Below are 21,219 nucleotides of genomic sequence, written 5' to 3' on the forward strand. Positions count from 1 at the left end.
CTATGTTTTCAAGCTATTCTCGTTTCACCTAGAGAAGAGTATTTTCAGTTACAGTGAAACAAAATAAAATATTATTCCTTAAAAAAAATTCCCCAGCTTTTGAAGAAGATAATGTTCAAAGATATTAAGTTGAATTAAAATCCCACCAATGCTTGCAAAGAGAATGGTGATACAAGCATAAGAAATGAGTCATGAGTTTGAGAGAGAAGTATTGATTTTTATCACTGAGAATTATAAGTGGCTAAATTATTCAGTGACAGATGATTTAGAGCTTTGGGCTCTAATTAGTTTGTATTTAAAATATGGTCACTTAATTTTGACATTCTTATTTGTAGTGCACAATTTTTGTGCCTCTATAGTTTGGATATCTGAAATTGGAATTGTGTGATTTATGAACCTCCAGACCTGTCACTCACTCAGCAGGAAGTTCTTGAAGTCATGTGTGTTGTAGTGTGTGTCCATATATCATATATTCCATCCTAGGACAGACCACATTTTATTCATCTATCAACTGGTTGGTGGATAGTTTGGGTGGTTACTTCCCTTGGATACAATGAGTTCCATCAATCTGAAGATGCAGGTGCAGATTATGCATAGACTTGTTTTTATTTTCCTGGGGTACGTGCCATGTCAACCCTAGACCATGTGACATCCCATTTAACCATTTCAGAATTTGTCCAACTGCTTTCCAAACAGCTGTGCCATTTAAATTCCAGCCAGCAACATTTGAGTGTCTCACCTTATTATTGTTTGTCTTGTTTATTACACCCACTGAAGTGGGTGCAAAGGTTTCTGATCTTCATTTCCCCAGTGGACTAATGATGTTGAGCATTTTTTTAGGAGCCTCTTGCCATTTGGATACTTTAGCAAAATGACTATTTGCTCATTTTAAAATAAGGTTATTCATTTTTATTCAGTTGTAAGAGTTCTTTATATATTTGAGACATATATCACTCATCAGGTATATGATTTACCAAAACCAAGCTCTAGTTTTGTTTTTTTGGTTTTTGTTTTTTGTTTTTTTTTCTGTTTTCTTGAAGTAGTTTCTGAAGCACAAGAAGGTGATGAATCACGTGTGGTATTGTGTTCCCAAAAATATTGTGCAGGCTAATAAACTTATCTGGGGTCAGAGAACAGGACAGACACAATATTAAACATGAAGATAGGTAATGGTAGCACACGCCTTTAATCCTAGCATTTCAGAGACAGAAATACCTCTGGATCTCTGAGTTCAAGGCCACATTAAAAACAGCCAGGCCTGGTGACACATGCCTTTAATCCCAGAAACCCTAGTCTTTAATCCCAGGGAGTGGGGGCAGAAAGAGAAAGATTATATAAGGCGTGAAGACCAGAAACTAGAAGCATTTGGCTAGTTAAGCATTTGGCTGGATAAGCTTCTAGGGCTTTGGAGCAGCACAGTTCAGCTGAGACCCATTGGGATGAGGACACAGAAGTTTGCAGTCTGAGGAAACAAGAACAGCTGAGGAACTGTCGAGGTGAGGTAGCTGTGGTCAGTTCTGCTTCTCTGATCTTCCAGCCTTCACCCCAATAACTGGCCTCAGGTTTGATTTTATTAATAAGACATTTTAAGATTCATGCTTACAATCACGTTTTCTTTTGTTGTGTATGTTTTTAGTGTTACCCCCAAATAATTTACTGAACTAAGCTCACGAGGAGTAACTCCCTGTCTTAGGTAGGACTTCTATGGCTGCAATAAAACACCATGACCAAAAAGCAAGTTGGGAAGGAAAGAGTTTATTTAGCTTACACTTCCATATCACTGTTTATCAGGGCAGGAACTCAAGCAGAGCAGGAACCTAGAGGCAGGAACTGATGCAGAGGCCATGAAGGAGTGCTGCTTACTGGCTTGCTCCCTAAGTCTTGCTCAGCCGGCTTTCTTAAAGAACCCACAATCACCAGCCCAGGGATGGCACCACCCACAATGGACTGGTCTCCCCCATCAATCACTAATTAAGAAAACAACTTACAGGCCTGCCTAAAGCCTGACCTTATGAAGGCATTTTCTCAACTGAGGTTCCCGCTTCTCAGATGACTTTAGTTTGTATCAAGTTGTCAGAAAACTAGTCAGTATATTCCCATTTTTCTTCTTACAGTTTTATAGTTGAAGCAACTTTTACACTTGGGCTTGTATCCAGTTTGAAGGAGACTGGGCATACGTTATGAGGTAATGGTTCGGTTTCATTACATCATCTGCTGTTCAGACTGTGCTTTGTCTCTCATTGTTTAGGCATGGAGAGTTCTTAGCCCCAGTAATGACATTCTCCTGGTTCTTTTTTTATTTTTTCTTCTCCTTCTTTTATGATGTTTACTGTTCTGAAAGTTCATTATCCACTGCTGTAGCAGAAGTCCCGAGACTGAACAGGGATTTGTTTCTTCCTTCCGTAGTGGTTGGGAAATCTAGCATCAAGGCAATGACATCTGACGAAAGCTCTCCACTCTGTTACTTCATTGCAGAAGGTGGAAGGGCAAGAGAACATAGGAGAGTACAAGGGACCCGGCTCGCTGTCCCCACTCCCGTAGTAACACCACGTTATTAACGCGCTTAGGAGGGCACAGCCCTTATTCCTAATTTCCTCTTACTAAACTTTAACTCCCAAATACACCTACACTGGGTATAATATTCCAACCCATAAACTTTGGGGGACACTGGCCAACCACAGCAACTACCTTCCTACTTGACAGTCACTCCTTATTTGTCCGAAGTTTAAGTAAAGCTGATTCCATGTGCCAATCAAGTTCTACAGGGGTCCTGCTAGAGCAGTAGACCAGCGAAGGTGTGTTTGCATCACATTGGTTTTCTGTAGTTACTCAATAACACAAACCATCCTAACCTAAAGAAAAGTTAAGGAAAGAGTTTTCCCTGAGGTCCTCTGTAGCAGTCACTAGGAAAAGTGATAAACATTTATTACCTTAGAGCACGAGTTAGTTGGTAAAGGGAAGGGAAATCCAGGGGATAAGAACATAAAGATGATTAAGAGTAGGCACAGTTGAGGTCCCCAGTCTACTAATTTAGAAGGCTGATGGGGAAGGAAATAAAGGTGTCCTTAGGGTGACATTTAAGACTCTCTATTCTGTTACGATGGATTCTCAATGAGAAGCTTTGCTCTAGACACATTTGTTTGTTACCCAGATACTCTGTTCTATCACTTTAACCATCTCAATCTCTAGAGAACCTTTCTGAGTATTTAATTTAGAGTTAGCATCTTACCTGGCAGCAGGCCTCTCATTCATTTCAATAGACTCAAGCCTTATTCAAGCTCTTGCTCAAAAATGTTGGTCATCCCTTAACATGGAAGCTTCCCTTCTCTCAAAGGCTGTACTTGTTGCTTTTTATCTGGCTGGAATGGGTGTCAGCCATCACCAGCGAGCTTTCCCCGAGTGCCTTCGTAGCCCAGCACTCTGGCCCATGCCCTAACATGCATTTAATGTGTATTTTCTGCAGAATAAATAAAAAATGATCCTTAAGGCAGCTATCCTTAAATAACCCGCTTCCTTCTATCAGCAGACGAGGTAGTCACAGGACCTGAAAGTTTTTAAATGACTTGCTGACGTCTGGCTTCAACTGCAGATTCTGTAACAAGGTCATGTTGCTAGAAGCAGCAGGGGCTGGCAGGATGCATGTCTCACACAGTGGAAGGTGAGAAGTTCCCTGAGCTCTGAAACCAAGCAGGGGCAGACTAGTGCAATTCCCAACCTCCGTGTCCGTTCTGAACCCTAAAAATGGATGGCTTTCTAGCAATCATGAAGGAGCAGATTTTCAGGAAACGAGGGAGTTAGGAAACTCCTACCAATATGGATTCTGTGATGGGAACTTGTGGGAAGGAGGCAGAGGGGAGCCACAGGCTGCATCTTTGCAGTCTAGTCTGTATGAGAAACTGTTTTCATTTCCTCTGTGAATGGCCTAGGCTGTCAACTTGGCTAATGCACTCATATCAGACGGCTCTATAGAAAACAGGTAAGGCTGGGACCCCCTTTATAAAGTTATTATCAGTTAATAATATGCAGAAGTGAACCTCACTGAAGGGCTCAAAGGAATTACAAGAGATTGCTCATAAATCAGGTATAATAAAACAGGTCATTTTGCTAAGCCATGGGTTTATAAAATCCTCATGCAAAGTGTTAGTCAGAAACTACTACCCCCTCCCCCATATGACTGCTTACTTTTCAAGCTGGTTTTCCCCCTTGTTCTTAGTCACTTATTTTGTCGACGACTCTTTTATATCAGTCAAGAGGAAGCCTGCTTTCCCCCAGGCCATCGTGGAGCCTAAGAGGAGTGAAAATGTCCAGTGATGAGTCTTGATAAGGCTGTATTCGGTTTTTCATTCTTTCAACAGACTGTAGTTTTAAATTAGGGCCATCGCTGGCACGGATGTCATTTATGTTTGAGTCTGCTCTAACCTGAGAGATTCCAAGAACACTGGAGATACATTTTCTTTGTTCTGGTCCCAGCCTATGAATATGAGACAAGCAGAGTGAGTTCCTCATAAATATGTATTGACCGCCTGGGTATTAATGTGAGGTAGAGCTCTGATGAGCCTGTGCGACCTGCGGGAAGTAAAGGAAATAACCACAAAAGGAGAGAAGATGCTGTTAGCAGATTTTATTGATCTTTTTCCTTATGCTCGAGTTGCAATCACCTCTCTCAAGTTAAACCTCTCCCTGTTTCTCTCTCCCAGATCTGAATGGAACACAAATGAAAGGCCTTGGTTTGAAACCCCTTCTACTGGGTGTCCAGAAGAACAATACAGGAAGAGGGACTAAGCCAGTTGCTTGTACCTGGTTATTCCTTCCTTCCCAGCTCAGGAGCTTGCTAGACACAAAGCCTCCCTCATACGATCGCAGGAACAGATTAAAAACACTGCTTTTGTTTTGACTTGTTAGAGTGGATTTTACTACATAAAATAAAAAGTACTGAGGTCGTGCTGTTCTCTAGGATGTAAGGACTAGGAATTAACATCTTTATGGATTATATACTAACGCACCACTAAGCCTTGAGGATAAGCTACTGCCTCGAACTTTCTGGAGCAGAAACCACAAACAACTGAATTGCTTGGTTAACCAAGTGGCCAACAGTCGGTTTGGTTGCAATTTCAGAGCCTTAACAGGTTGTAGAGGATGAACCGGTGGGAAGTACCGGCTTCCAAGCCACCCTGGATGCTAGGTTATAAGCCTCCTAGACTAGAGAAGGAGCGGCTTTCAGGGCTTCAGGTCTCACAGCCTGCTACTAGCGAGGGTTCAAGTGCAGCTCAGGCCAGGAGTCAGCCTGAGAGTTTATCTAGGCTAGGATTCCACCTAGACAGGCAGGGTCCCCCACACCAGCAGAGACGTCACCCTGACTATCTCACAGCCCCAGCCTCAGCCAGCCCACAGCGAACCCAACCGCGGGGCGCTAAAAACCGGCGGTTCCATCGCGTTGCAGAGCCAGAAGGTGGCTGGGAGGGGTATCAGAGCTTCCAGACTCTAGAGTAGCTCTTTCTCTCTTTTATGAAGACTTGGAACATTAGTCCTGGCCTCGAAGAAGGCCGAGGTGGGCCTAGAGACCGAGAATATTAGCTCGACGTCCCCTCCCCGCGGATGGTACGGCCCGAACTGGGCGGGACCCGGAGGCTCCGGTGCGCCCGTCCCCGTCCCACTCCAGGGTTGCAGCGAGTGAGCGCGCGCACCCCAGCCCCCGCCCCCGGCGCCGGCCCCGGCTCCGCCCCTCGAGCCCGCCCCTCCGCCGCTGCGGGAGACCTAGGCGGCTCTGCGGTCGTAGCTCCCTCGTCGCCTTCCTCCTCCCGCGGCTCGAGTGCCCAGGCGGCTCCTGCTGGCGACGCTGCCCTGGGTGGGAGGCGCGGCCCCGCGGCAGCTGAGCCCTCGGCGCGGCGCAGCCTGCTCTCCCGCCCGCCAGGCGCCGTGACAGGTGCAGGGTCCCCGCCCGAGACCCACCTGCAGGGGCTGCCGCGATGCCCACCATGCGGAGAACCGTGTCGGAGATCCGCTCCCGGGCGGAAGGTGAGTGGCCGCCGCAGCAGGAGGCTGTGCGCCCAGCGCGCGTTGGGGCAGCTGCGAACAGCCTGGAGTCCGATGTGTGTGTGTGCGTGTGTGTGTGTGTGTGTGTGTGTGTGTGTGTGTGTGTGTGTGTGTGTCTGGGAAGAGACGTCTCGTCCCCTCTCTTCCCCGCTCCCAGCAGTCTTGTTGTCGCCCCTGATCCCCAGTGGACCCTTCCGCCAGCTTTGCCTTCAAGTGCACTAGCGAACGCTTTCCAGAATCCAAAACCTACGAATTTGTGCGCTGGCTGGCGGGAGCCCCAAAGCTGCCTTTACACCGCAACGCGACTGTTCGGTCCTTGCCTCCCAGCGCACTCGCCTGGCTCCCCGCCCCCCACCCCCACCCCCGGCGCGCGCCCCCCTCCTCCCCAATAGCGCGCAATCTTTGCAATCTTCCTGTTCCCAGTCAGCTTCCCCATCCCCATGAATAGATTCCCCCAACCCACTGTCCCCGGCCTCCTCCAGCACCCACTGTTGTGCTGCCCCCACATCGCGGCTTCCCGAAGAGCCGGTTTGCCATTCCCAGGCGTCGCGATTCTTTGATCCATAGTTCCCAGCCTCTCTTGGGCCGGTGGAGCCTTAATTGGGTTTGGGTGCTCAGTGGGTACCCGGCGGCGTTCCAGTCTCGGCAGCTCTGCCCCCTGCGGCTCACCAGGCTCTAGTGCGAGGTTTCATTTTTGTTTTTCTTTTTGCTTGAAACCTGCACTTTGGCCGGCTGAGCTGATTTTGAGTAAGGTGCATGCTGCTTTCTTTGCTCCACCCAGGGCCAGCTGTTGAGTGGCTCCACTTGTAGGAAGTGTGCAACAGATGCCCTAGGTTATGGACAAGGGCGCTTTGGGAAAGGCTGAAATGCTGTGCCACCTGACTGAGGAGCCCTCTGCCTCCTGCCGGGCGTGTGGCAGGCATTCAGTAAACATCCTTGGGTTTTGATGGTGCAAAGCTAAACCGCTATACTTTTATTTTCTTCCGATTGTTTTTCCACTACTGTAACCCTGCCCTTGAACGCTCCATGTAAGAGGATGTGGTAGCGCGATTTTGAGAAGGAGTCTACCTTGTTGTGGTCACCGATTCTCATCCCTGCCCCCATCCTTATCCTTGACTGTGCGGTAGATGATAAAGAGGTTCTAATGGGAGGGTAGTGGGTAGAAGTGAGGAGAACAGGATTCCCGGTTGGAGGGGAAGGCAGGCGGTGCAGTAAGAGCTGTAACCGCTCGCTCTCTTGTGAAAAATAGGGATTCCGGGCTCTAATAGATAAGGTTTTCTGATTCGAAGAGACAGGAAAATATTAAATTAAACTGCTGTGTCAGAAGACACGAAAGTCAAAATTGACCTGTATCTTACTTAAGGATTTAGTACATAAACATATTCTTTTCTTTTTTTCTTTTTTGAGTGAAACAAATGAATGCACTCACCGTTTGAGCCATGGACGCCTCGAAGTGAGGATAGTTGATGTTGGAAATATTACCATACTAGTTGGTGTTTTCAAATAATAGTAACTGATGGATGATCGGATCTCAAGGGGAGTGGAGGGGAGAAGAAATCTGAAAACAGCATAATGCTTGTGTCACGAGAGAATTGCATTAGTATTTGAAAGGCTGCAGTATTTTTGGTTGGCACCTGTATCGTTCAAAGCACTTTCACAATTGCCTTATGGGATCTTGCAACACTTTCTGGAGGCTGTTGAAACTGGAGTGTGGTGGTTGAGGAAATTGGGCCCAGAATGGCTTAGTGAGTTGACCAAAGTCAAACAGCTAGTTCAGTGGCACACTTGTGTCAGGAGCTCTGGGAAAACAAGCGATACTGTTTATCGAGGCTGTGTAGTCCCACGTATCCAGCGCAGTGTCGGGGTCATCCTACTGTGGATGGCTGACCCTTCCCCGGCTCCGTATTGGTTGATTTCACCTTATTAAGTGCCAGTATCCCTGTGGGCTGGAAGTGTGGCTTGTTTGGTTGGCCTCCCTCAGCTTCCTATGGAATAATCTTGGACAGCGCCTGCATGCTGGATAGGGCCTTATTCTAAACCACAGTCCTCTTAGCCTCAGCTGATTGGAGCAGGGTGGGCTCCTAACTCCAGGGCGGCCAATCCCGAAGTGATTCACAAGCTCGTAACCTTGCAGTTTCACCGAAAGGATTCCCTGTGCTAGCATACCACTTCTGGGAAAAGGAAACTTAGAGGCAGAATGAGAATCGAAGCAAGAGGGGACAGAGCTGGATGGGCTTGTGGGAGAGAGAATGGGTGGCCGTAGTATGCCATGCAAATAATACCCAAAGAGGCAGCAAAAACTGGGTAAAGATCAGAGAATGGAAGCAAGATCTGGCATAAAGGCCTGACCTTTGCCCTCCTTCTTTAGTTTTCAATTCTGAATTCCCACGTAGCCTTAAACCGTTTCACTTCCTTTGGAGTGAGTTAAATGAATTTCTATTCCCTGAATCCAGATTGGCCAGATGCACAACTACTGTGCTCGTCTACATTGTTTACCACCAAACTGTAAAGAAAAGACGTAAATAAAGTAGGCAGTAAGTCATCTTAGTGGGTAGGTTGTTAATTGGACATGGAGCTTGCCGTGGGTGGCATAGGTCCTGTTTAAGTGTAGGACTTTGGTTTGTGCTCACATTATTAGTATGAGCAAGTGAGTAGGCATGACTGCAGAGCCCTCTTGTAGTGCCAACTTTGGGTGTGGAGAATCACAAGGGGTTCATGTTAAATATAGATTCTGATACAGGAGGTCCAGGGGTGTGCTAGAACAATTACATTTATGACAGGCTCAAAGGTCGTGCAGAATGCTGCTAGCCTGCAGCGAGCAGTCTCTAAAGGGCACTGGATCTATTTGAGAACTAGAAAGAGGGGAAGGTAATAACAATGGCTTGAAAGAAATGATACAAATGAACATGGCTTACATTAGACTTCAGGGAGAGAGTATAAGTCTGGACAGGTGGAGTATGCTGGATCAAAGCATTATGAATGCCAAATGAGTCATCTGGATAGAGAGCTGAATATTTGGACAAGATCTTAGAGTTTGCCTAATCTAATTTCTCATTTCAGCATAACACTAATACACAGTCACTGACAGGCCCAGTGGGGAGCCAGATCCTTGGAACAAAGTGGTGTCCCAAAGGACCTGTGTTGGTTCAGTCAAGGAGCACGTTGAAGTTTGTTGAGCTAGCCTTCCTTGCAAAGGTGACATGACAGAGGTATAGGAGGAGTCTGCTGTAGATCTGGCTAGAGGGTGTTACAGGTAGAGGGGGCACCCTGGACAGAGGCCTCACAGGAGGGGGGTCCGGGATTACAGGAACGCAGAGGCTGAACTCTATAGTGAATGAAGGGCAGGAAACAGACAGACAGACACACACACACACACACACACACACACACACGCACACACGCACACACACGCACATTTTGTTTGTTTTCTGAAAAGGGAGTTCTCAGTCTTCTTATATTTTCATGTTTATAAGGTCTCAGTGCATGAAAATGCAGTTTCTAAGGCTGGACCCTGAAGAGACTGTGGAACAGGCAGGTGGGGCTGGGACCTGAGAGCTTACTGATGTTCTAGAGCTGGAGAAGTACATTTGAGGAACTCCTCCTTACAGTCTTGAACCTGACTAGTAGACAGGAAGCTATCAAACCAGCCAAAGAGGCTCGGTACAATAAGAGATTAATTCAGATTTTATAATCATAACACATACAAACTGACCACTTTTGCTGGGTGTGATTGTTCACACCTATAATCTAAACACTTGGGAAGGCTGAGGCAAGAGGATTGCTGTATATCCGAGGGCAGCCAGGGCTAGACAGTGAGTTCTAGACTAGCCTGGGCTACGGTATTAAAAAAAGAAACAGATCTGACGTGTTTTATAGATTCTTAGAAATAGTGAAGTCAGGAACAGGGAAATAAATCAAACTCAGGCAGCTTCAGTTCAAAAATAATAGTGAAACATTCACAGTGAGATATTTTCCAGAAAGCACGAACAGATAAAAACAGAAGGCTAAATACTTTTAGCTTTCTTCCCTGCTATCCCAGCTAAAGCAAATGAGTGTCTGAACACAGTTTTCATAATCACAGACTGAAATACTGTTGGCTCACATAGAATACCCTTTCCTCTCTCCAAAGCTAGCGTAGAAGTAACCAATCAAGTTCGGTCATGCCCGTCACATGAAGTCCTAAGTGATGTTGGCTCCCTAGGCCTTTCCACTTTACCATCCTGAACATGTGCTTTCGTAAAGTCAACAGCACAGTGGCTGGGTGTCAGCTCTCTTGTAGGAGTTCCACGCAAGAAAACCATGGAAGGGGGATAAAAGATGTTCTTGAAAGTGCCACACAATGGCAGATGCCTCATTTGCGTTCAGTACCATCTGCAGGAGAAGCTGGGAAATGGAGTTTTCCAGCTGAGCACATTACTACTCAGTGTTGTGTTACTAACGTGAAAGGGACAATGGCGACTAGGCAAACAACAGGCTCAGTCATAACCAGGTACCCAGACTGCCAAAGGCTCTTGCCTGAAGAGTGCGGGAACAATTTTAGAGCCTGTACTTTACAAAATAGTTAGCCTCATACTGTTGAAAACTGAGGAAATGGATTTTAAAACAACAACAAAAAGCAGACCTCCCCCATTGGCTTCTGTTATTTTCTGTTGAGTGTTACAATGCTGAAATGTTAGACTAGTCATAGTTGTTTAAAACATGCTAAGTGATATATTTAGGACCTCTAAGTTTTCATTTTCCTCTTAGCAAATGGCCACCTTAAACTGTTTGTGATGATGTAGAATACTGTGTTCAATTTATTTCCAAGACAACAAAAGAAACAAGATAAATTCCTATAAAGGACAATTTTTAGGACGCCCTTTCAGTTGTCTAGACCAAACATGGCTAAACTGCCTTGTTTCTTCGGCCAGCCTGTGTGGCGTACCTGCTGTGTGCCAGCTAGTTGGGAGCCGCGACAAAAAGGATGAATGAAAGAATCATGGATATGGGCTTATCACCAGGTGGAAGCATGGCGATCCAATCTCTGTGTGTCATTTCGGTTCCTGTAATTCTGAAGACACTAAGTGCAGTAGACTAAATTAGGTTGTCTTAACATATAGAGACTCCACCCCACCTTCTGTCAGTTCACTGACAGCGAAACTTGATGCTGGTGCCTGGTTAACAGCCCAGGAAACTTTGCCCAGGCAGAGGAGGCTTGTGAAGGCTGTGAGGAGTTTGCCGGGTGCATCTCCGCTCAGGATTCTGTTAGGATGAATGTCAGTGTGGGAATGGCTGCTCTTGGCTTTGGCTTTCATTCTTTATTACTTCCTAACAAACAAACCTTTCCAGGTTCCTATCCTCTGGCTTGTAAGCTCCCCGAGGGCGGAGATTGTTATCTGTTTTGTTCATTGGTATACTATATCACCCCAGATGGGAGGGCACTGATGGACCGAACAAGCAGTTCCCCTCGCTCAGCCAGATTGTTGGGCTTACCTGTAGAACCATAAGTGACACAACAGCCACATCTCAGAAAAGTCTCCCCAGAGTCATGGGGGATGTCTTACAGCTGCATAGGGATGTTCTCTTCAATTTACCTTCTACCATGTGTCTACTCAACAGCCTCTGGAGACCACATGCAACTGGAGCAGAATTTACCCAAGGAAATAGTTCAAAACAATTCTTTGACTAGCATGTGTAGTAGATCCACTGTGCGCCAGCTAGTTGGGACAAAAAGGGTGGTGAGTGAAGATGATTTCCTATAGCAATGACCCACACATATTTGGAGTCAGTATTTGTTGAATGCAGAGACTGTTATTAATTTTATTAGAGTTTGGCATTTTGGCTAGCCTGCAGGTTACTTAGAAGTTTTCTCTGGGTGTCTATTTAGATCATTTGAGGTTTTTTTGTTTTGTTTTGTTTTTTTAAAAAAACTCTTGGATAGGCATCATCATATACTATAGTGTCCATTTTGAATTATTTCCTTGGACAAAGTCTCTAGAAATGGGATGTCTAGGTCAAAACTCTTTATGTTTTAATAACTTTTGAAACATGTTTCAGATTTGCTGGAAGGATTATTCTACTTTAGACTTCCATGGGAGATAATCAGAAGTGTCTGTTCTTCTGATTATTTAATAATCACTTGTTCTTCTGAGCATAGTGGATTTTTTTTTATTATTCTAATAAATACACAGCACAGGAGGTGACCTCTGTAAGTCTACTTATGTTTTTGGATAAGTTTAGTATTTGATTTGCTTCTGAGTTGTTTACTTGTATTCTGATACAAAGTTTATTGTTTCTTACTGTTTCCTTTCCTATTAGTGTGTAACGGTTCTGTGAAACAATGAGCGCTGTGGTGGCATCTTCCTGCCTGCACAGACCACACTTAGATCACATTCACCACCCTCACGGCCTCTCTTCTGCCCCCTTGATGGCTCCCTCATCCCCCTCGTAATCCTCTTCCTATTTTTACATCTTTTTGTTTTCAGATTTCATACGTGAGAGAAAACATGATACTTGAATTTTAAGAACTTCCTGTAGGTGAAAGATTTGAACTTTTCCTTGGTTGTACTGCATCTGTCAGTAGTAGTTTTGCATGTGTACAAGCTAACCTTGTCTATGTACAGGTATGGCTAGAGGACAGTTCCAGATGTCGTTCCTCAGGAGCCATCCACCCTTTGTTTGCAGTTTTGAGGCAGCGTCTCTCACTGGTCTGGAACTCCCCAAGGAGCCTAGGCTCTCTGGCTAGGGAGCTCCAGGGATCTGCCTATGTCCACTTCTTCAGCTTTGGGAGTACAAGTGTGCACCACTAAGCCTGACTTTTTTTTCTCCTGAGTTCTGGGGTCAAATGCAGGTTCCTGTACTTGCAAGTCAAGCATTTGACAGACTGAACCAGTTCCCTAGCCTGCAAGTTACCTTTTAAGAAATTATCTTCTAATTTTTTTCCTTAAAAATTTTTCCTTTGATATCATTTTTCTTTTCCAGATGACAAGTTTTTACTTACATTTTTCTTCTGTACTTCTAGGTTTCATTTTCTATGATGACATAGAAAATGTCCTAAGAGTTTCTAAGTTCTGAGAGTTTCACTGTCTTGTGAGGTTATCAGGTTGTGATCTTATTTTTTTCCTCAAATTTCTCTCCATTCAGTATATTTAATATTTATATATTTAATAACCCGATTCTTTTTTGTTGTGGCTTGGGGTGCTTCTTTACACATACACATGAATTTTTCTGGTGTCGATCTCTTTCTTCCCCCCTTAGATGGGGTGCTAGTTAGTTTCCTGCCAATACAAAGTAGAGTCATATGGGAAAAGGGAACCTCAACTGTGAAAATGCCTCTACCAGATTCACCAGTGGACAAGACCAGGGATACTTGCTTGATTAATGATTGCTGTGGGAGGGACCATTCTCCTGTGGATGGTGCCATCCCTGGGCAGTACTCCTGTGTTGTATAAAAAAGCATCAGGAGCAAGCCAGCAAGCAGCATTCCGCCATGCCTTAGTCCCTGCCTCCTGTTCCCTGCCTGAGCTCCTGTTCCTGACCTATAAACCGTATAAACGCTTTCCTCTCCAAGCTGCTTTTGGTCATGGTGTTTATCACAGCAATAGATAGTAAGTAAAGCTAGAGCAGTCTCCATCATTCTACATTAGTCCTCTGTTTTGTTACCTAATCTCAAATTCCTCTACAGCAACTTAAGAACACATTCTTCTGTCTTACTCTTGCTGATCTTTCTCCTAACAGCTTTTTGGCTGTTTTCATGTTTATTTACCCACTCTGTTTTTTAATTAATCAATGTATTTCTTTATTTTATGTCCTCCCAGCCCCTCCTCCCCACCCCCTCTCTGTTCTTCTTTGTGTAGAAGCCACTGACTTAATAACCAGCTCTTGGTTAAACCATCTATTTACTCTAATTCACATGTAAGCCAAGTATTCGGTAGTAAATGGAAATTGACTAGGAATAAAAATTTAACATTCACAAACCTAAAAGAAATTTAAAAGAAACAGATAAATTAATCTTAATGATATATTTGCTTTTATTCAAACATTAAATGTCATAATATAAATGATACAGTTTATGTAATAATATGTAATATCAGCATAAATGATATATAACTATATATTTGCTTTAACCTAGTATATCCAAAATACTACCACTTACTTCATCATGTTAATTTTATATAAATTGTTATATAATATTATGAGATAGCATCGTTGACTATTTGTGCTAAATTTTACAGGTATGGTGGACATGTTGTATTTATAATGTATCTCAATTTGGACTGAGCCTGCATCAGATGCTCATAGCTACAGGTTGCCACCCTATGGGACAGCAGAACTACAGTTAATACCTCTGGCATGTGCTAACACAGTAGGATGGGCTAGAATGGCCCACAGCATACAATTTTATAATGAAAACAGTGGCTCATACAGCTTATTAAAAACCACACGTGTACAGTGGGGATTAAGCTTTCATGCTTCCTTCCTTACAACAGGAGGCAGTCACATGACCTTATAAAACCTCATACACTATGTTAGTGCCTCAACGGCACTGCTTTTGACGTGACCCTTGTGTCCGATGAGGGATTTGATTTGAGCATATTGTGGCATCCTGTCTTTTAAAACCTTTCGTTTTGCTTTTGGTTTTTAAACATAGATTTAATAAACAAAAGACATCTTCCCTCTCCTTTTATTCATTTTTATTTAATTGATAACGTATGTGTGAAATAGATGTAACTTTTGACCGCATGCTTTTATGTACAAGGCCCTTTTCACCTTCACCCTTGTTGGTCTGAGGGACAGTAGAACCGGGCTTCATGGATTATTTACACCTCTAATTGCCTTGGCAAAGAAAGGTGTCAGTGTTAAGTTAAACCTTTATTCATTATTTTGTGCACACTGTCTTTGAAGATGGCCCATCTTGAGCCTTCTGGGACCATGCTTAATGGTATCAGGTTAGTCAGGTGATAGACAGTTGAGGCAGACACTGCCAAGAAAGCCAAAGCTAGCCTGTGTTCTGGACCAGGGAACCACTTTAGTGGGTCAGACCTGCTTAGGTAGAGTATTGGATTAGCTTTAATGATGCAAGCAAACTGAGGTGTGTGGCAGGGCGGGTGGGAGGGTGGGGGGTGAGAGTGGGGGTGAGGGGGGATGAGGGTGGGAGGGTGAAGGGGAGTGGGGTGGGGGGGTAGTGAATCCAAAGGCTGCTTTGTTTTGACTCCATTCTGGAAGGCTTGAGCTTTTGGCCCTGCCAAAACTCTGGTTGCCAAGGTCAAGTGAACCTGATGTAAAAGACATTTCCGCCTCTGCAGCCATCTTTTCTCCTCTTGGCCCCTCCTTACTCCCGTGGAGATTTGGTCTAACCCCTGTCTTGATAATCTACAGAGCTCTGACTTGATACTTTTAAAACAGGACACAATAGAAGGTTGGGGTTTTTTTGTTTGGTTTTGGTTTTTGTTTTTCCTACATCCTCTCCAACATTTGTCTATGATGGCCATTCTGACTGCGAAGGGCAAACTAGTACAGCCGTTATAGAAACGAGTACGAGGGTTCCTCCAAAAAGAACTATCACATGACTCATCTATAGCACTCGTGGACAGATACCCAAGGGACTGGTAGAAACTTATACATCCATGGTTTCTGCTGATATATTCATGATGTCAAGGAAACAGAACCAGCCTAGAGGCCCATCAACAGATGAATGGATACTAATAATGTGATACATATGTACAATGCAATATTATTCAGCCATAAAGAAATATTAAATCACAAAATTTGCAAGGAAATGGATACTTCTGGAAAGTATACTACTGAGAGAGGCACCTGAACTCAGAAACACAAGATCTTACATGTGCTCTCTCGGATGTCGATCTTGGCTGTAATGTAATCGTATGTATATGTGAACAGACGTAAGTATGAATAAAGTTTAGAAAGGAGACAAGAGAAGGTAATAATAGGTGACTAGGAAGTGTGGGGTGGTGTGCGGAAGGACGCGTGGAGCTGGAAAGAGGAAAAGAAACTAGAGCAGGGAGACCACAACGGGGAAACAGAGGTAGCAGGGAGTGTGGGAAAAGGGAAGGAGGCCCACAGAGCACATGCTGAGAACTTCGTGATTGTATGGAAGGTGTGGTTTGCTGCTTTTTTAAATTTGTTCTGGGCGGGGGGTGGTGGATTGTAACCCAAAGTTTTTCTCATTTTTCTTTGGTTTAAAGCTATTAAATCATTACTTAATATGTACATTGCACTGCTATACATAAAGTATTGTTTTAAAAATATTTACACACACACACACACACACACACACACACACACACACACACATGCACGCACGCGAACACACACAGGATGCAAACATCTTGCCACAATTTCCCCGATCCTCAGTGCCTGTCACAGTGATTGGTGGAGCCAGAGGAACAGATACCCTCTCTTCATTCAAGATGCTGGTACCTGACACAGCATGGACTCCAGGCCTTTGCACGTGTGGGCAGTTCCGACGCTGATCCAGACAGACCTACCAAGGCCTCTGAATGACACTGTCTGCGTTTTCCCCGCTGCTGCTCCTGGACAGCTCATCTCAACACACTGACTTTGAGTGGCAGAGCTTAGGTGCTGAGGGCATCCATTGCCATGACCACAGCTCCTGAATCTCTTCTGTTCCCCTGGTGGCATTCAGTAGCTGGGACCAGCTGACCCTTTCCAATTCTTTAGTGTATCTCGTTCCTTTTCTTTACTTCAGGCCATGTGCTATCTCTGAGGGTCAAAGAAATGAAACATCTCCCTGCATAAGTCTTACCAGATTTTGGTGTGTTGTGCCTTATTAGGGATGTGTTGAGTTCACTCTGCCAGAATTGTAATAAATGTTCTCAGGTAAACTCCGTCCACTTTACTATTTTTGTTTATTGACACTGCTGGGAGCTGATGTTAGAGAAATGACATGGGAAAACAGCCTACCATCTCAAGTGCAAAATTTGCTCATTATGGGTAAGGCAGTGGCCACTTGTGTGTGAACTGTGGTTTTTTTTCACAGCCACATTGTGCACCTAAATGTCACTCAGTGCTGGCTTCATGGTCATATTGGGGACTTCTAAACTATTCTCAAGCCCAGACGAGTCCATATAGGTCAGATATTCTTTGTCATTCCTTAGGTGACAGTGATGTGCAGCAGTGTCTAATACTGTGGCGTAGATCCTTGAGTTCACAGGATGGCAGAAAAGATGAGGAAGAGGGTGTGGAAGGCCACACAGGTTACTAGCCAAGAATCCAAGAGCATGTGGATGTGACTGGTAAAATCTTAATCTTAGCATCCAGTTCCTGGATGGGTCTAATTTTACTCCTTTTAATTGCCCTTCACAGGAATGGTCAAGTTCATGTGATGATATTCAACTATTTGGTTTGGAAGCTTTTCTCTCAAATTCTGAATTGATTATCCAGTTCAATATGATCAAATGCAAGGTACACACAGTTTATTTTTTGCTATGTTCTAGTCACTCTGTGAGCTTGTTGTCAATGAGTGGTGCCAGTTCTCCTGTTTTGCTAACCTTCATGCTCTTCTTATATAGAAATAACTGTTACATCCATCCTGTATTTGAAGGCCAGAGATGTATTCTTTTTCAGCTAAAGGACAGGAGGGGTAAGCTTAGCAACTTGGCAAAAGGGTCTTTGAAATATCTTCGGCAACTTTATGTCCAGTGAATATATTCTCATAGATACTTTTTGCAGTCATCAGTTCATCCAACCATGGTCTTCACTACAGGTTAATCCACAGTGTGAGAACATACTTCACATCCCAGTTCACTTGCTTCCGGGACTTGCTGAGATAAGGTCCCCTCTTCCCCACTGTTTTAAATTCTTAATTTGACCTGTGTGGTTTCTCTGTGGCTACCTAAGTGAGTGTCAGGTCTGGCTTCAGGATGTGGATGGTGGCCACTGCTAGAGATGAGGGGTCCTATTTCAAAACTCTGAGATTAGAAAACAGATACCAGGCCACCTTGAATGGAATGCATTGTGTCCAACCTTTCTGGTACTATTCATTTTAATTTTTTTCTTGTAGTCATGTCTATCCTTGTTCGCTTATGCATTTTAAAATGTCCCTTTATTTCATAATAATGTGACTTCTAATTTTCAGTGGAATTTCCTTTAACTTTTAAAACAAGTATTTATTACGTGTGTGTGTGTGTGTGTGTGTGTGTGTGTGTGTGTGTGTGTGTGTGTATGATGGAAGTCAGGACAGCCTTGTGTAAATGGGTTGCTCACTGAATTTTTACATAGATTCTGGGGATTGATCCAGATCACCAGGCTAGCAGGGCAAACACTTTTATCTGCTGAGCCTTCTGGCTGGCCCTGGATTGTTGTTGTTCTTGTTTGTTTGTTTGTTTGTTTTTCTTTTAATGGTGCAATATTTTAATTAGTTCTTTGAGAGTCTCACACAATGTGTCTTGATTGCATTCATTTACCACTCCTCCCCCTAAGTACTCCTGTTATCTCCTCCGTTCTCCCTAACACCCTCCTCCCCCTGTCTCTCAAAGGAGAGACTATCTAAAGGCAGATGCTCTGGTCCTCTGGCTCTTGCAGTCTTTCCACCTCGTCTTGTACAATGTCCGCTGCGTCTTGAGTCTGAAGTGTAGGGGTTGGGTTGGAAGTGTGCTAACTGGAACTCCAAGCACTCCAAGATCAGTTGATCTCAACATTTTGATTAGTTGTGGCTTTCGGTAATGAGGTCTCTCTGCTGCAAATGGGAGGGGTTTGCTTTGTGTTTGTTTGTTTGTTGTTTGTTTGTTTTGATAAGGGGTGAGAACTGTACTTATCTGTAGGTACACGAGTAAGTACAGAACGCAGTGAGAAAGAAGACAGGCTTATGGAAGTGTCAGAAGTAGGCTCTCCTCTGGATCCCATGGCCTCACCAGCCATGAGTGGTTGGCTAAGTTTAGAGTGCCAGGGATGGATTCCCTCCTACTGAACAGGCTTTATGGCCAATTAGGTAGATCTTGGTTACCACCAAGGGATGAGTGCCGTGACTGCACCTTTAGGAGTATCTCGCCATACTGGTCTTTGTGGTCCTCAGGCATCAGAGGACTATTGACTGATTTTCTCCATTGGCAGCGTTTGTGGCTCCTTCTGATGCTGTGAGAGCTACTCCTCAGGGAGGAGGCTTTCCTGTCGGATCCATATTGATTCCTCTAAAGAATGTGTCCAAAGTGTCTTCAGCAACAAGATCTTAACTTTTTCTTAAGCCAGCAGAAGAGGAAAAAGTTCCGAGTTATTAGCTCAGTTCAACACCAAAGAGTCACTTATGTCTGGCCTTTTTTATTTTATTTTTTTAAATCAGAAAACTATCACTGCACAGGTTGACTTTTCATTAACTACAAAGTGAATATAATTAGCAAAGGGAAAAAAATAAATCCCTCTTAATTTCCCCAGATGCCAAGTTGAATTTCCCCTGGTGCTATTAAGTCACTCTCCCCGTGGAACTTATTATTGAAGCTTGTGAAACAATCTCCTATATATTTTAATGTTGGCTAATACCGAAGGCCAAGGCTTTTACTGAGCTTGACAGATTTCCTTAGGGCAGGCATCTTTCCATATGTTCAACTGGAAGTGTCTTTAAGAAAAACATCCATAGCCGGGCAGTGGTGGCACACGCCTGTAATCCCAGCACTCGGAAGGCAGAGGCAAATGGATATCTGTGAGTTTGAGGCCAGCCTGGTCTACAGAGCTATTCCAAGACAGGCTCCAAAGCTACAGAGAAACCCTGTCTCGAAAAACCAAAACAAAACAAAAAAACAAAAAACAAAAAACATCTATCCACTAATGCAAACCAATGGCGTCTTTTCTATTTGTGCTTCTTGTGTTTTTGATCTATTTGTTGGCATCTGTTGATCATGGAAACCATAGACAAGTGAAGTGTTTTTATTTTGTGACAGACCTCTAAGGCTCCTTCATTCAGTGCTCACCCACATCTCTGTATTGGTGAAATTATTAAGGCCACTCCACGTAGTTAAAAGGGAGGTTTATTTTGTGGGGTAACTTACAAATGAAGGGGTAGGTTGTAGGGTCTGGCAAAGGTATGGCGCAGTCCGGTGGTGTTCTCTGGAGAACTCTGCTCGGTCTACCTCCTGTGTCCAGGGTCCCAGAACCAAGAGAGACTTCTCCTGGATCCTGGGTCTTCTGCTTCCTCCCTCAGCCCCGCCTTGTGGGCGTGACCATTACCAAAGCCTCAATGGGGGTTGGAACTTCCAGGCCAAGGCTGGGATGGCTACCCACTACATTTCTGTCATCTTTTAAAACTTTTTTCATACACTACATTTTGATTGTATTTTTTCCCCTTACCCAGATTCTTCCACCTACCCAGCTTCATGTTCTTTCTGTCAGGAAATAAAGAGGGAGGGAAGGAGGGGGGGGGGAGGGAGGGAGAGAGGGAGGAAGGGAAGGGAAAAGGGAGGGAGGGAGGGAAGGGAAAATGGAGGGAGGGAGGGAGAGAGGGAGGGAAGGGAAAATGGAGGGTGGGAGGGAGGGAAGGGAAAATGGAGGGAGGGAGGGAGGGAGGGAGGGAGGGAGGGAGGGAAGGAGGGAGGAAGGAAGGAAGGAAGGGAGGGAGGGAGGGAGGGAGGAAGGGAAGCAGACTAAAACAAAACAAAAAATAAGGTAAGCTAATCAGTGGGTATATCAACCACACTCCAGGACAGGCACCATGCCCAGGAGTACTTACCCAAACAGGTGTTCTGTTTAATATCTTGCACAAGTGTATTATAAAAAATTCCTTTGAGAGAAAGTGAGATGAGGCCCTTAGAATTCCCTCTAAGACTGCAGTGATACTGGCCCCGACCCTCTCAAAAGCACTGTGGCCTTGGGAACGTCATGGTCAATACTTTGTGAATAGCTTGTGAATACCAGTTTCCTTTGGCCGAGGATTAATAGCTGCTAAGGACACATCTGCCCGTTGCAAAGGGAAGAGAGAAAGTCTGGTTACACACTGGGATTTGGGGGAAGCTCCTGCCCATGGAGCCTGACCCGGAGAGTCTTAGTTCACGCTGGGACACGAGGTGGAAACAGGAGGTGTAAGTGGCTTGGACCACAGTCAAGTAGAGATGATGATAAAGGGGCATACTGAGGATAAAACTTGATAGAAAAGACATAGAGTGTTGAAAAGAGAGTCCAAGCTTGGGGTAATGGTAACCAGATGGTGGCACCATTATTGAGCTAAACCTACTGCACCTC

The 21,219-nt window shown here is 44.5% G+C and overlaps 1 protein-coding gene across 3 annotated transcripts in view; it reads left to right on the forward strand.

Annotated features, from left to right (window-relative positions):
- Nucleotides 1–5,698: 5,698 nt before the first annotated feature.
- Nucleotides 5,699–21,219, forward strand: part of Atp8a1 (ATPase phospholipid transporting 8A1) — a 224,799-nt gene continuing 209,278 nt past the window's right edge. For all 3 annotated transcript variants that reach the window (XM_036201199.1, XM_036201202.1, XM_036201198.1), the window contains exon 1: nucleotides 5,699–6,015. In XM_036201199.1, the coding sequence (XP_036057092.1) occupies nucleotides 5,967–6,015 (49 nt within the window). In that variant the 5' untranslated portion in view covers nucleotides 5,699–5,966. The remainder of the gene's footprint in view (nucleotides 6,016–21,219) is intronic.

Source organism: Onychomys torridus, chromosome 10, assembly GCF_903995425.1.
Source record: "Onychomys torridus chromosome 10, mOncTor1.1, whole genome shotgun sequence".
Taxonomy (NCBI): Eukaryota; Metazoa; Chordata; class Mammalia; order Rodentia; family Cricetidae; genus Onychomys; species Onychomys torridus.